Genomic DNA, 15,647 nt, shown 5'->3' with positions numbered 1-15,647 from the left:
CACAATGCATTTCGCTCCTGCCCGAGCCGAAATCAGCCGGCCTGAAGCTGATTTCCCTTAAGCTCTAAACTCTGTAAACTTTAGCAACATTTGAAACATTTTCAGGAGAGAAAGTAGTCGTTTAGATCCCCAACGTGTTGAAAACCTGACAAAATACCGGCTGTTTACAATTTTGTTCCCACGAATTCGGCGCTACTAAAGCTAGCCGCAGTGAGCAACGCACTTCTGGTTATTTTCACAAAATAAAATACCCGTTGCCTTTTATCATAGGGAAAGCCATTACCATACAATTGGTGCTTTTGTTTTGAAAACAGGAAGTGAACCTACCCTCGTTGTAGCTAGCTTGAAACTGCCGTTTTGACAGGAAATGACGATCGGCGACGTCACGTTACGTTGCATCTTGGGTAGTTTGAGTATGAGTAGTGACCTCATGATGCATACCCAACATTTCAGAGAATCTAGTATGCATCCGGGAACTTCTGCTTACTCAAACTCGCTTACTAACTCAGATAGTTAGTATGAGTAGTAGGAGAAGTATGCGGTTTCGAACACAGCCAGTGTTTTATACAGCAAGATGACATCGTAAAAAAGGCGTTGTTCAGTCTAAAGGTGGAAAACGATGTGGAAATGTGAGGTTTTTGTACGGCTGAATGAGCAAACTCAATAACGATCAGAGAAGTGGACCTTCACAGATTTACAAACCCTGCAGAGAAAGTTCTGAAGGCTTCATCATGTCACATGATTTATGTCAAACCCAGAAGTTATTTCTGGATCCTTCGTCCTCTGGAGAGCGTCTGCACGAACTCATGATTCAGACTGAAACTTTTGGAACAATATTCCCAAATCAGAACTCTGGACAGAGCCCAGATGTTTCAGTCTGTGAACAACTAAAGAGACTGTTTCCAAAATCAGCCGATGTTGGAAACTAGCCGAGCAGCAGGTGAGTGAACAGGTTTTACCTGCTCCTGCAGCGGTGTCGGGTCCACATCCAGACGGGCCAGAGAGCGGTTGATCCTCAGGGCCAGACTGAGGGCCATCAGGCCCCCCAGCCTCACCTGGTTCTGACGGAGGTCCAGTTTCTGGAGGTGGCGGCTCTCTGCGAGGAACTCGGCCAGCGCCACAGCTCCTACAGGGCAGGAAACAGGCGGGAGAATAAAAACTCTGAGGCAGCCTGTTTTAATGCCTTTTACTGTTGTTCAGTTCGTCAGAAACTTACAGACAGGATGAGTTTAAGATCTTTAATCCAAAGTAAGCGTTGAGTGTGGATTTAATCATTTGTAGCCAAGTTAATAAATAATCAATATGTTGTATTTTACAGAGAAAAAGTGAAATAAATTCTTAAATCTGAACATTATTTTCAGTCTTCCACAACAATAAACTGAGTTTCTTTGAGTTTTCATTGAAAAAAAAGAAGCTAAACTTTTGGGGAACTAGAGAGGAGACACGAGATCCTGATGTTTTAAACATCTGCACGATGCGTACGGGCTGTCGTACCTTCACAGGTGACGTTGGTTTGAGCCAAGCCGAGCTGCAGCAGCGAGCCGTTCGCCATCAGCGGCTCCCTGATCACCAGAATCCCCTCGTTCCCCAGGAGGTTCTCCCCCAGGTCCAGGACCTGCAGGACCTTCAGGACCGGCTGCAGACCGGATCAAAGAGTTGATCAGAAACTGAAGACGAAGAACAACCCTGCAACGCGTTGGAGAGCTTTAATCATTACTCCTTGGCTGTGTTCGAAACCGCATTCTTCTCCTACTACTCCTACTAACTTTAACTTTTTTTAAGTTCCCGGATGCATACTAGATTCTCCTAAATGTTGGGTATGCATCATGAGGTTACTACTCATACTCAAACTACCCAAGATGCAACGTAACATGACGTCGCCGATCGTCATTTCCTGTCAAAACGGCAGTTTCAAGCTAGCTACTACTACTACTACTACTACTACTACTACTACTACTAATACTACTATGCAGTATGCAGTATATAGTATGTAGTATTCAGTATGTAGTATGCAGTATATAGTATGTAGTATGTAGTATGTAGTATGCAGTATGTAGTATGTAGTATGCAGTATGTAGTATGTAGTATGTAGTATGCAGTATGTAGTATGTAGTATGCAGTATGCAGTATGTAGTATGCAGTATGTAGTATGCAGTATGCAGTATATAGTATGCAGTATGTAGTATGCAGTATGTAGTATGCAGTATGTAGTATGTAGTATGTAGTATGCAGTATGTAGTATGCAGTATGCCGTATGTACTTTGCAGTATGCCGTATGTAGTATGTAGTATGCAGTATGTAGTATGCAGTATGCCGTATGTAGTATGCAGTATGCAGTATGTAGTATGTAGTATGTAGTATGCAGTATGTAGTATGCAGTATGCCGTATGTAGTATGCAGTATGCAGTATGCAGTATGTAGTATGCAGTATGTAGTATGCAGTATGTAGTATGTAGTATGTAGTATGCAGTATGTAGTATGCAGTATGCAGTATGTAGTATGTAGTATGCAGTATGTAGTATGCAGTATGCCGTATGTAGTATGCAGTATGCAGTATGTAGTATGCAGTATGTAGTATGTAGTATGTAGTATGTAGTATGCAGTTTGTAGTACGTAGGATGCAGTATGTAGTATGTAGTATGCAGTATGCAGTTTGTAGTATGTAGTATGCAGTATGTAGTATGTAGTATGCAGTATGTAGTATGCAGTATGTAGTATGTAGTATGCAGTATGTAGTATGCAGTATGCAGTATGTGGTATGCAGTATGTAGTATGCAGTATGTAGTATGTAGTATGCAGTATGTAGTATGCAGTATGCAGTATGTGGTATGCAGTATGCAGTATGCAGTATGTAGTATGCAGTATGTAGTATGTAGTATGTAGTATGCAGTATGTAGTATGCAGTATGCCGTATGTAGTATGTAGTATGCAGTATGTAGTATGTAGTATGCAGTATGCAGTTTGTAGTATGTAGTATGCAGTATATAGTATGCAGTATGCAGTATGCAGTATGTAGTATGCAGTATGCAGTATGTAGTATGCAGTATGCAGTATGTAGTATGCAGTATGTAGTATGTAGTATGTAGTATGTAGTATGCAGTATGCAGTATGTAGTATGTAGTATGTAGTATGTAGTATGCAGTATGTAGTATGCAGTATGCCGTATGTAGTATGCAGTATGTAGTATGCAGTATGTAGTATGTAGTATGTAGTATGCAGTATGTAGTATGCAGTATGCCGTATGTAGTATGCAGTATGCAGTATGTAGTATGCAGTATGCAGTATGTAGTATGCAGTATGTAGTATGTAGTATGTAGTATGCAGTATGTAGTATGCAGTATGCAGTATGTAGTATGTAGTATGCAGTATGTAGTATGTAGTATGCAGTATGCAGTATGCAGTATGTAGTATGCAGTATGTAGTATGCAGTATGCAGTATGCAGTATGTAGTATGCAGTATGTAGTATGTAGTATGCAGTATGCAGTATGCAGTATGTAGTATGCAGTATGTAGTATGTAGTATGCAGTATGCAGTATGCAGTATGTAGTATGTAGTATGCAGTATGTAGTATGCAGTACGCAGTATGTAGTATGCAGTATGTAGTATGCAGTATGTAGTATGCAGTATGTAGTATGTAGTATGCAGTATGTAGTATGCAGTATGCAGTATGTAGTATGCAGTATGCAGTATGTAGTATGCAGTATGTAGTATGCAGTATGTAGTATGTAGTATGCAGTATGTAGTATGTAGTATGCAGTATGCAGAATGCAGTATGTAGTATGCAGTATGTAGTATGTAGTATGCAGTATGTAGTATGCAGTATGCAGTATGTAGTATGCAGTATGTAGTATGCAGTATGTAGTATGCAGTATGTAGTATGTAGTATGCAGTATGTAGTATGCAGTATGCAGTATGTAGTATGCAGTATGCAGTATGTAGTATGCAGTATGTAGTATGCAGTATGTAGTATGTAGTATGTAGTATGCAGTATGCAGAATGCAGTATGTAGTATGCAGTATGCAGTATGTAGTATGTAGTATGCAGTATGTAGTATGTAGTATGCAGTATGTAGTATGTAGTATGCAGTATGCAGAATGCAGTATGTAGTATGCAGTATGTAGTATGTAGTATGCAGTATGTAGTATGTAGTATGCAGTATGCAGAATGCAGTATGTAGTATGCAGTATGTAGTATGTAGTATGCAGTATGCAGTTTGGAACACAGCCCTTCTCTAAATGTTTCCTCTCATGTTGAACAACTTCTGTTTCTCTCTCCAGAGCCACATTAGCAACGAAGGTCGATTAGCTGGTGCATGAAGCCGGGGGCGTCTGGGGCACGAGGGGCCTGAAGACGAGCACGCCACCCACTCCCGGCTGCCCCCCCTCCCTCGCCTCGCCACCCTTGTTAAACTCCTCTGGTCACCGCTCTGTAGAGAGACGGAGCACGGGGGCGTAAAGAAGCCAAGAAGGCGACTGACAGACCCGGCGAGCGAGTTAATTTGCACCGCCGTGACAACAAACACACCCGAGATCCCCCCTCCTCCTTTCCCTCGCCGAGCTGTGGCTCACGGAGGCGCCGCCACATCCAACGCACGGCGAGGAGCTTCTGCAGCCACGAGGGGAGGAGGCAGAGCACCCCCCGGATGGATGTGCACCAGGGATAATAGCAGACAATTAAAGAGGCGACTGCGTGGTTGAGCGTGTGAGAGTCAAGCATGGTTGAAACCTGTCAAACGTGAACCGCGGGAGGCTCGGAGTGAGAAGCCTGAGGGCGGCGGCGGCGGCGTGAAGCCACGGTGTGTTTTCACACATGACATTCTGGCTCGAAACAAAAAAAATCAGGAGTGCTCTGCGTTACATGTTCACACCAAATATCCTGAAACATCCCATAATTAAGCTGCTATAGGCCCAGATATACAGAGCCTTCAGTTATCAGGCCCCTCTCTGTGGAACCAGCTGCCAGTTTGGGAGGCGGAGCCTTCAGTTATCAGGCCCCTCTCTGTGGAACCAGCTGCCAGTTTGGGAGGCGGAGCCTTCAGTTATCAGGCCCCTCTCTGTGGGACCAGCTGCCAGTTTGGGAGGCAGAGCCTTCAGTTATCAGGCCCCTCTCTGTGGAACCAGCTGCCAGTTTGGGAGGCGGAGCCTTCAGTTATCAGGCCCCTCTCTGTGGAACCAGCTGCCAGTTTGGGAGGCAGAGCCTTCAGTTATCAGGCCCCTCTCTGTGGAACCAGCTGCCAGTTTGGGAGGCAGAGCCTTCAGTTATCAGGCCCCTCTCTGTGGAACCAGCTGCCAGTTTGGGAGGCAGAGCCTTCAGTTATCAGGCCCCTCTCTGTGGAACCAGCTGCCAGTTTGGGAGGCAGAGCCTTCAGTTATCAGAAATTGGCTCTCTATAATAATAATAATAATAATAATAATACATTTTATGTATAACGATAGAAGAAAAAATTCCGCTCCAAAAATAAGTAAGAAAACAACAAATAAAAGAAATTTTTGCTTGAAATAAGCAAAAAAAATCTGCCAATGGAACTAGTGAAAATTGGCTTGTCAAGATTTCTTGAAATAAGATGTGATATTTAGGACTTTTGAGATAAAAGTGATCTTGAAATTAGCTTAAAAACCTCTTCAAATGTGAAAAAAAAGCTTGTTTCATATGATATGTGACTCAAAACAATTTGTTTTCAAGACTTTTTCATTTAACAAGATATTCCAGATGTATTGTCTTCCAACAAGTCCCTATATCTGGCTGAAATAGAACTTGTTAGGCAGTTGTGTCTCATATTAAGTGTAATGAGATATTTTGACTACAAAATGAGAGAAATATACTTGGTAAGATTTTGATTTTTTCCAGTGTAGCTCGGAAATTCTTTTTGAATTGGCTCTATATGAATGAATTGGATTATTTTATAGATAATTATGATTACAATGAATTGAATTCAAATTGGCTTGAATTGGACTTTATTATTTAAGTGGCTTGAGATGACCTTTTGTTGTATTTGGTGCTATATAAATAAAACTGAATTGAATTGAAATAATGAGCGAACAGGAGGAAATCTGGACGGCTTTACCTCCAAATCCGAACCGAGAGCCGGATTAGTCCTTTAAAAAGACAACAGATCACCGGCAGAGAGGAAGAGGAGGCAGCAGAAAGGTTAATAACTGCCCTCCTCTTCATCATATTCGACATGACCAGCTACGGGTCTAATTATCGTCATTATGGTCTGCGAGGACATCTACTTATCCCCGAAACTGGCAGGCCGCATGAGCCGCGCTGCTCAACACACGTCTATTATTAACTGTTCCTGCTTCTGGAAACACAGCCGAGTCACAGCGAGTGTGTGTGGCAGGCCGTTAATTTCTAGCCTTTTGACTTCCACGGTCGCCACTCACATGACAGGAAGGTGCAGTTTATGCTGCTAATCAGGACAGAGGAATGCATGTTATTAGGAGGCGGGGGCGGGATGTCTCCAGAAGGAGATCTGAGCGGGAGTCATGTCCTCAGAACCAGAGAGGAGAGCAGGTATGAGCCGGAGTCTGCGCTCCAACAAGTCAACATCTGTGTTTGACCTCAGAAACTGAGTCCGTTTAGCTTCATCTGTAATTCACATGTGCTCTCTCTCTCTATATATAGATATATATATATAAACGCATATTGTTTAGAGAAGTAAAATCCTTTATTTTTTAAATATAGAAAATTTGGTGCATCACAGCAGGCAGTGATACGAAGGGAGAGAAAATAGGGCCAAGCGATTGTGAGGTCTGACTTTTTCCTGGAGAACCATTTTGTGATGTAAATGTATTACTCTGTTGAACGCATATTGTTCTGAGAAGCAAAACGCTTTATTTTTTAAACCCCAGCCAACTAGCCGGACTACCTTCATCAACGCCAAAACGAGGCTGGAACTCTGCTCACAGGACGCAGCAGGGGGTAAGAAGATGTTCATAAATGATGCTGCTGATATGGGATGTTACACAGCTTCATGTCAGAAGAGGCGAACTGTCCCTTTAATTTGTTTCTTTATAACTCCCAAACAGACTGGTTTCACACAACCGGTCTGCTGGAGAGAATGTGGAGAGGTCTTCGCTGATCAGGCATATGTTTTTTGGTTTTGCCCCCCCTCATCCAGATTTTCTGGAGGTGAAGTGGCAAATATCATTTCAAAGGTTCTATATTTCAGTATCACTGCATCATTCCTAACTCTCCATCTTGGAAATATTCCAGATGGATGGAGTAAAAGCTGATAATTATCTTCTTAGGGTCTTGCTGGCAGCAAGTAAAATGTTGGCTCCAGAAAAATGCCCCCACTACAGATTCTTTTGTCGATATATTGTAAAACAAACTGCGCGTTCTGGAGCAAATGACCGACTCAATCCGACTCCAGAAAGATCTGGGTGAAAAACGATGGCAGAAACGGCCCAATGAGTGAGACTGTGTGCGATATTCTGACTGTCGAAAATACTGACCACCCCCGGACCTTGAATGTGTAATGGTTCAGTGTTTTGTACTATAAATAAAGAGTTTAAAGAAAGAAAGAAAGATAAACAGGAAACGCAGAGAGATCAAGAAGCACAACTTTTACACAGAGAGAAACAGAAATAATCAGGGAACTGCTGCAGAGTTCAGTGTCTGTTAGAATAAACATGATGTTACCAGCCGTCAGACCCAGTTCAGAGAGGTTTGTATTAATGACTGCTTTAATATCGTTTTAAACTCGAAGTGTTCCTCACCAGAGCCTTGGCCAGGTGCTCCATGCCCCTCTCGGTGATCTGGTTGTTCCTCAGCAGTAAGACCTTCAGACCCTCCGTCTGCCTCGACAAGCCGTCACACAGCTCCTCCAACCCTGGACAACCAGAAACAGTCGAATGCTCGTCTGTGCTGCTGTTTATCACCAAGAAATCAGCTCAGTGGGGTCACATGGCACAGAAAGGATTGGATTATTGGCTAAATTACAATCAGAATGAGCTGAGCGAGGGTAATTATCCTTGGATATATGGCGGTGAATGAATCGGATCGGTGTAAAACTGATGTATATCAGACGCCCTGATATATGCTCCCAGGAACAGGAAGAAGGAGTTTTACTGAATATGTCACCTTTAAAGCTCGACTCAGTGCATCTCCATATTCACCAACATCATGTTTTGTGTTAAATAAATGCCATGACGACACAAAGAAACCCTTCTCTGAAGCACACACACTGCCATGGAAACACTGACCCTGAATAAATCTCACCAGCATCAGCCACTGCGTTGTTGCTGAGCTCCAGAGTGTGCAGAGTGCTGTTGTATCGCAGCAGGTCTCCCAGCTGGAGGGCGTCCTGGTAGCTGTTCAACAGGTTGTTGGAGAGATGAAGCTCTTTCAAAGCTCGGTTGGTCCTCATCGCACCAACTGAAGGCAGGAGGACAAAACAAACCTGATCAGCCCACTATGACGCCTTCAAGCAGCCTTATTCTCATCAGTCGATGACATCTGAGTCAGAGCGTTTGTCTGTTAATGTCAAACCAATATTGATGCCAAGGTTTTCTTCGTATGAATTAAGCTCACACAAATTAACTCTCTCTAAACTTTCCATCAAAGGCACAAAAGCCCCCCCAATTTTTTTTAAATTATTATTTAAAAAAATAAATAAAACCTGCGTTAATTCGCGATAAAATATTTTTTATTTATTTATTATTTACTACAGAGGAGGAACAGGAAGCTGACTTTCAAAATAAAACAGGAAACTAAACAAAGCCCTGACCTGAACACAATAAAAACTAAACAGAACAGAAACTCTGACAAGGAAAACCAGAATAAAACCAGATAAAGGATCCTGGTGAATCTGGGAAACTGAGACAGAATAAAGTAGAAACTGAACTAAGATCAGAACTGAAAGATAAAGACAGGAACAGAGCTGAGACTGCATCAGATAAATATAAAACTAAAGCAAATCATAAAAGAGAGACGAGAAACAAAAAGTCACATAAAGAACAGAACTGATACAGATGAAAAATCCTGATTCAGACCCAGAAATCCAAAATACTGAGAACAAAAAGAGGAAAAAACAGAAAAAACAAGACAAGGAAATCTGAAGCAGTCACAAGAAAAACAACAAAATAAAACACAAAAATCACAAAATAAAACAGAAAATAAAACACAAAAACTAAATAAAACACAAAATAATACAAAAAACAGGAAATAAAACACAAAATAAAACAGAAAAATCACGAAATAATACAAAAAAACAGAAAAGAAAAAAAAAGAAAAAAGAAACAGAAAAAAATAAATAAAACACGAAATAATACAAAAAAAGAAAAGAAAAAACAGGAAATAAGACAGAAAATAAGACAGAAAACCCACTAACCCTGACAGAGCAGAACCAACGTATCCATTCTTATTTCTTATTTCTCTGCAATATCAAAAGGGCCATGAAACCCATGTGAGTGCTGACAGTCTCAGTTATTATTCTGAATGTGAGCATGAAAATGACTGCGCAGCAGGAGCCGGCGCCCCCCGCTGCTCTTACAGTATCATTCAGCATCAGTTCATCACTGCTTGGATGCCGGTTTGGACACATTTTGCATTCATGTGTGTCTCTGCGTAACGTTCACCGTCCTGCGCTGCGCATACGTCTGGACCCTCGCTGCCCTCCCACCCAGATCGATGCCTCGGATTTGATCAAACCCGTCGGGCTGCATGTGGAACGCCAACATTGTCATCAGGCCCAGTGGGAACCAAATGGTGGAATCGGTGGGATTGATCCGGTCGAGCCCAATCCCGCAATCACAAGCCTCCCCGATCGAAGGCAATGATCCTCAGCTGGGACCCCCCGCTGGGCGGGAGGGGGGCTGGGCGGCGGGCTCGGTAAAAGCAGAGATGATGGGGTAGAGCGTGGGGCGGGAGTGGGAGGAGGGGGAGGTGGAGGAGGTGGAGGAGGTGGAGTGGGATCGGCAGAAACTTAAATATCAAAGAGATCCGGGAAGCGGCTGCAAACGTTGAGGGAACTCGTTGCTGTTGGGAAGAGTGGGCCGCACACTGTGTCCATTTGGGTCTGTTCTGCTCCCAGCTGAGAGGAGACGGCAGCTGGGAGCAGGGCTTTGATTTCCACGTCCACACAGAGTCAGAGACAGAGATCTAACGCCATCAGCTCCTCTTCATTATTACAGAAAAGAGGGGACAGAAAGTCTGAGATAAAGCCACTTCTGGGTCTCTATCAGGCACGTCACCAGGCACTTTTTAACTGTAAACATGCATTGTGCCCCTGTAAACATGAGTTGTGCCCCTGTAAACATACGTTGTGCCCCTGTAAACATGTGTTGTGCCCCTGTAAACATGCATTGTGCCCCTGTAAACATACGTTGTGCCCCTGTAAACATGCATTGTGCCCCCGTAAACATGCGTTGTGCCCCTGTAAACATGCGTTGTGGCCCTGTAAACATGTGTTGTGCCCCTGTAAACATGCGTTGTGCCCCTGTAAACATGTGTTGTGCCCCTGTAAACATGCGTTGTGCCCCTGTAAACATGTGTTGTGCCCCTGTAAACATGTGTTGTGCCCCCGTAAACATGCGTTGTGCCCCTGTAAACATGCATTGTGCCCCTGTAAACATGCATTGTGCCCCTGTAAACATGCGTTGTGCCCCTGTAAACATGTGTTGTGCCCCTGTAAACATGTGTTGTGCCCCCGTAAACATGCGTTGTGCCCCTGTAAACATGTGTTGTGCCCCTGTAAACATGCATTGTGCCCCTGTAAACATGTGTTGTGCCCCCGTAAACATGCATTGTGCCCCTGTAAACATGTGTTGTGCCCCTGTAAACATGCATTGTGCCCCCGTAAACATGCATTGTGCCCCTGTAAACATGCATTGTGCCCCCGTAAACATGCATTGTGCCCCTGTAAACATGCATTGTGCCCCTGTAAACATACATTGTGCCCCCGTAAACATGCGTTGTGCCCCTGTAAACATGCGTTGTGGCCCTGTAAACATGTGTTGTGCCCCTGTAAACATGAGTTGTGCCCCTGTAAACATGAGTTGTGCCCCTGTAAACATGCATTGTGCCCCCGTAAACATGCGTTGTGCCCCTGTAAACATGCATTGTGCCCCCGTAAACATGCGTTGTGCCCCTGTAAACATGCATTGTGCCCCCGTAAACATGCGATGTGCCCCTGTAAACATGCATTGTGTCCCTGTAAACATGCGTTGTGCCCCTGTAAACATGCGTTGTGCCCCTGTAAACATACGTTGTGCCCCTGTAAACATGTGTTGTGCCCCCGTAAACATGCGTTGTGTCCCTGTAAACATACGTTGTGCCCCTGTAAACATGTGTTGTGCCCCCGTAAACATGCGTTGTGTCCCTGTAAACATGTGTTGTGCCCCTGTAAACATGCATTGTGCCCCCGTAAACATGCATTGTGCCCCTGTAAACATGCATTGTGCCCCCGTAAACATGCATTGTGCCCCCGTAAACATGCATTGTGCCCCTGTAAACATGCATTGTGCCCCTGTAAACATGCATTGTGCCCCTGTAAACATGTGTTGTGCCCCTGTAAACATGCATTGTGCCCCTGTAAACATGTGTTGTGCCCCCGTAAACATGCATTGTGCCCCTGTAAACATGTGTTGTGCCCCTGTAAACATGCATTGTGCCCCCGTAAACATGCATTGTGCCCCTGTAAACATGCATTGTGCCCCCGTAAACATGCATTGTGCCCCTGTAAACATGCATTGTGCCCCTGTAAACATACATTGTGCCCCCGTAAACATGCGTTGTGCCCCTGTAAACATGCGTTGTGGCCCTGTAAACATGTGTTGTGCCCCTGTAAACATGCGTTGTGCCCCTGTAAACATGAGTTGTGCCCCTGTAAACATGAGTTGTGCCCCTGTAAACATGCATTGTGCCCCCGTAAACATGCGTTGTGCCCCTGTAAACATGCATTGTGCCCCCGTAAACATGCGTTGTGCCCCTGTAAACATGCATTGTGCCCCCGTAAACATGCGATGTGCCCCTGTAAACATGCATTGTGTCCCTGTAAACATGCGTTGTGCCCCTGTAAACATGCGTTGTGCCCCTGTAAACATGTGTTGTGCCCCCGTAAACATGCGTTGTGCCCCTGTAAACATGTGTTGTGCCCCTGTAAACATGTGTTGTGCCCCTGTAAACATGCGTTGTGCCCCTGTAAACATGTGTTGTGCCCCTGTAAACATACGTTGTGCCCCTGTAAACATGCGTTGTGCCCCTGTAAACATACGTTGTGCCCCTGTAAACATGTGTTGTGCCCCTGTAAACATGCGTTGTGCCCCTGTAAACATACGTTGTGCCCCTGTAAACATGCGTTGTGCCCCTGTAAACATGCGTTGTGCCCCTGTAAACATGCCCCTGTAAACATGCATTGTGCCCCTGTAAACATGCATTGTGCCCCTGTAAACATGTGTTGTGCCCCTGTAAACATGCATTGTGCCCCTGTAAACATGTGTTGTGCCCCTGTAAACATGCATTGTGCCCCTGTAAACATGCATTGTGCCCCTGTAAACATGTGTTGTGCCCCTGTAAACATGTGTTGTGCCCCTGTAAACATGCATTGTGCCCCCGTAAACATGCATTGTGCCCACGTAAACATGCATTGTGCCCCCGTAAACATGCATTGTGCCCCCGTAAACATGCATTGTGCCCCCGTAAACATGCATTGTGCCCCCGTTAACATGCATTGTGCCCGTTGTGCCCCTGTAAACATGCATTGTGCCCCCGTAAACATGCATTGTGCCCCTGTAAACATACGTTGTGCCCCCGTTAACATGCATTGTGCCCCCGTAAACATGCATTGTGCCCCCGTAAACATGCATTGTGCCCCCGTAAACATGCATTGTGCCCCTGTAAACATGCGTTGTGCCCCTGTAAACATGCATTGTGCCCTTGTAAACATGCGTTGTGCCCGTTGTGCCCCTGTAAACATGCATTGTGCCCCCGTAAACATGCATTGTGCCCCCGTAAACATGCATTGTGTCCCCGTAAACATGCATTGTGCCCCTGTAAACATGCGTTGTGCCCCCGTAAACATGCATTGTGCGCCAGTAAACATACGCTGTGCCCCTGTAAACATGTGTTGTGCCTAGGGATGGGAATTGATAAGATTTTTTGCGATTCCATTTTCGATTCTGCTTAATGATTCGGTTCTTTATCGGTTCCCTTATCGATTCTCCATTTGGAGAAAAAGGACAACAAACCGGTCAATTAGCATTAAAGCTGCAGTCTGCAGGATTTGTTGTTGTCATACGTAAAGTCCTACTTTTTGGCATTTTAAGAGTTTACATGATCTATCAGAACGCTTGAAGTTGAAAACGGTGACCTCCGTAGTCGCAAAATGCAAGAAATGCTTATTTTTTAACCGAAAAATAAAAAGTTATTCAACTTCCTGTCCCGCCCCATCAAAACACCTGAGAACTCGTGCACGTCTACGTGCACGCCAGATGCGCGTACACGACTCCTCATTCATCAACTCACCTGTCATTTGCGATCATGGAAGACACAGTGAGTAGACTAGCCCGTAATGAAGTTCAATAGTCTAGATAAATAAGCGTGGGGACGAGCCTACCTTGTATCGCGCGTGCACAATCGGTGATTGACAGGCAGCAGAGCCCAGCTCGTAACCTGATTGGTTACCTTTTACCGGTCCGGTCTGCAATTTTGTAAACAAACCTGCTGGCTTTGGAGGGACCTAGCGGGACATATAGGGGACCTAGAGAACTCATTTTTTTGTATTGGGGTATTTAATGTACTACTTTCAGAATCCCCGGACAGTTCCAGGCATTATGCTTGAAAAAGAGTTGCAGACTGCAGCTTTAACTTTGTTTAGTTTACCCGAGGACATGCTAACGTTGCTAACGTTGCTGGGTTCAGATTCACCGACGTTAATCATTCATTCATAGTTATTGCATGTTGGTAGTATTTCCTCCCTTTGGTGAAATATTCACTTTACAAGTTGCCCTGTTGTCGTCTTTTTTAGGGATGTGTAACCAAACTTTCGAGCGTTTGTACCGCTTGGGCGCCATGTTTACTGTTGGCTGCTGGCTGCGCTGGACTCGCCACGCAACGCTGCGTGGTGACGTCATTCGCGCCCACTGGAATCGATAAGGGAATCGTTTGCAAAAGCGCCAAACGATTCCAAGGAATTGAAACACTGGGAACCGGTTCTCAACAAGAACTGGTTCTCGATTCCCATCCCTAGTTGTGCCCCTGTAAATATGTGTTCTCCCCACAGGCTCAAAGTGGGTTTTTAAGGGTCAGAGGGAGGTTCGGCGTTCAGCTTGATGGTAAAGGTCAGGAGGTCAGGATAAGAGTCTGAGGAATGCACTGTGCGCCCACAGGTTTGTCTTTAATTTACTTTATTTCTGGGTGTTATAGGATCTCAGCATATAGATGGTGTGTATCTGCACGTGTGTGTGCACGTGTGTGTGCACGTATGCGTGTCCTGGCGGCCGCAGCCTTTACAGACATGTGCAGCGGAGCGTAAAGTGACAGGTAAGAGATTAGGCCTCTAATCCTGGTCCAGACCTGCAGAGACGGTCACAGGTCAAAATCTGGTCCTGCTGGCCGCAGAGCACACACACACACACACACACACACACACACACCTGCCTGAGCGTGCACGTGTTGCTGTGTGTGGGTGCGTTTCGTACCCAGGCTGAACAGCGGCACCCCGCTGAGCTGGGCATTGTGGAGGTGCAGCACTGTGAGCCGGCTGGTCAGCAGAGCTTTGGACAGAGACCGAGCCGGATAGTCCACCATGGACACGTTCCTCACGTCCAGCCGGGACAGACGCACACTCTGAAACACACACAGACTCGCTTCTTTACATGTTTACACGAGCTCCTTTTGTCCTCCAACTCAGCCTGAACCTTGGTTCTTCTGGAGGGAGAAGAAAATGACAAAACGGCCACAGAGTCAGAAAAATGCAGCACATTCTTGGGCTGTGTTCGAAACCGCATACTTCTCCTACTACTCATACTAACTTTTTGAGTTAGTATGCGAGTTTGAGTAAGCGAGAAGTCAGAGATGGGGACTCAAGTCGACTCGAGTTGCTGTTTTGATGACTTGTGACTTGACTTGACAAAAAAATAAAAGACTTGAGACTCGACTCGGACTTGGAAAAACGTGTGATAGCTACGTTGGTCCACAAGGGAAAACGTGGTATTGTCACAATTTGGCCCCTAAAATTGTGACAATACCACGTTTTATTTGGCCTATTCATTTACCAAGTTTCCCTAAAAAAAGAAAATGGCCGACTGTCGACCTTTTTTTCTGTGAAAAACAACATTTTCAGAAAGCATCTGTCTGCATTTCGATGGCATTTCTAGCGAGAACTATTCATAATATTTTCATAAGAATGTAGACGATCTTTTGTTTATTAGTTTCGCCAAAGATTTTAGTATCTCCTTGAAAGAACGTAACAATAAAACGTTTTGTACCGTTGTTAAGGTGGTTGCTATGGAATAGGCCAAATAAAATGTGGTATTGTCATTATTTTTGGGGGCCAAATTGCAGAGATGGGGACTCGAGTCACCGTGACTTGGAATCGAGTCGACTCCAGTCGCTGTTTTGATGACTTGTGACTTGACAAAAAATAAAAGACTTGAGACTCGACTCGGACTTGGAGGTTAAAGACTCGGCACTTGACTTG

General features: G+C 44.6%; 1 protein-coding gene across 1 annotated transcript in view; it reads right to left on the bottom strand.

Annotated features, from left to right (window-relative positions):
* LOC142366733 (protein phosphatase 1 regulatory subunit 37) overlaps positions 1-15,647 on the bottom strand; it is an 84,899-nt gene that overhangs the window by 32,910 nt on the left and 36,342 nt on the right. The window contains exons 6-10 of the mRNA XM_075448683.1: positions 14,647-14,794; positions 8,228-8,383; positions 7,726-7,838; positions 1,495-1,636; positions 960-1,126 (exon numbers count right to left, since the gene is read on the bottom strand). Of these exons, the coding sequence (XP_075304798.1) occupies positions 960-1,126; positions 1,495-1,636; positions 7,726-7,838; positions 8,228-8,383; positions 14,647-14,794 (726 nt within the window). The remainder of the gene's footprint in view (positions 1-959; positions 1,127-1,494; positions 1,637-7,725; positions 7,839-8,227; positions 8,384-14,646; positions 14,795-15,647) is intronic.

The sequence above is a fragment of the Odontesthes bonariensis genome, chromosome 17, assembly GCF_027942865.1.
Source record: "Odontesthes bonariensis isolate fOdoBon6 chromosome 17, fOdoBon6.hap1, whole genome shotgun sequence".
NCBI lineage: Eukaryota > Metazoa > Chordata > Actinopteri > Atheriniformes > Atherinopsidae > Odontesthes > Odontesthes bonariensis.
This window is presented reverse-complemented; position numbering and strand designations above follow the sequence as displayed.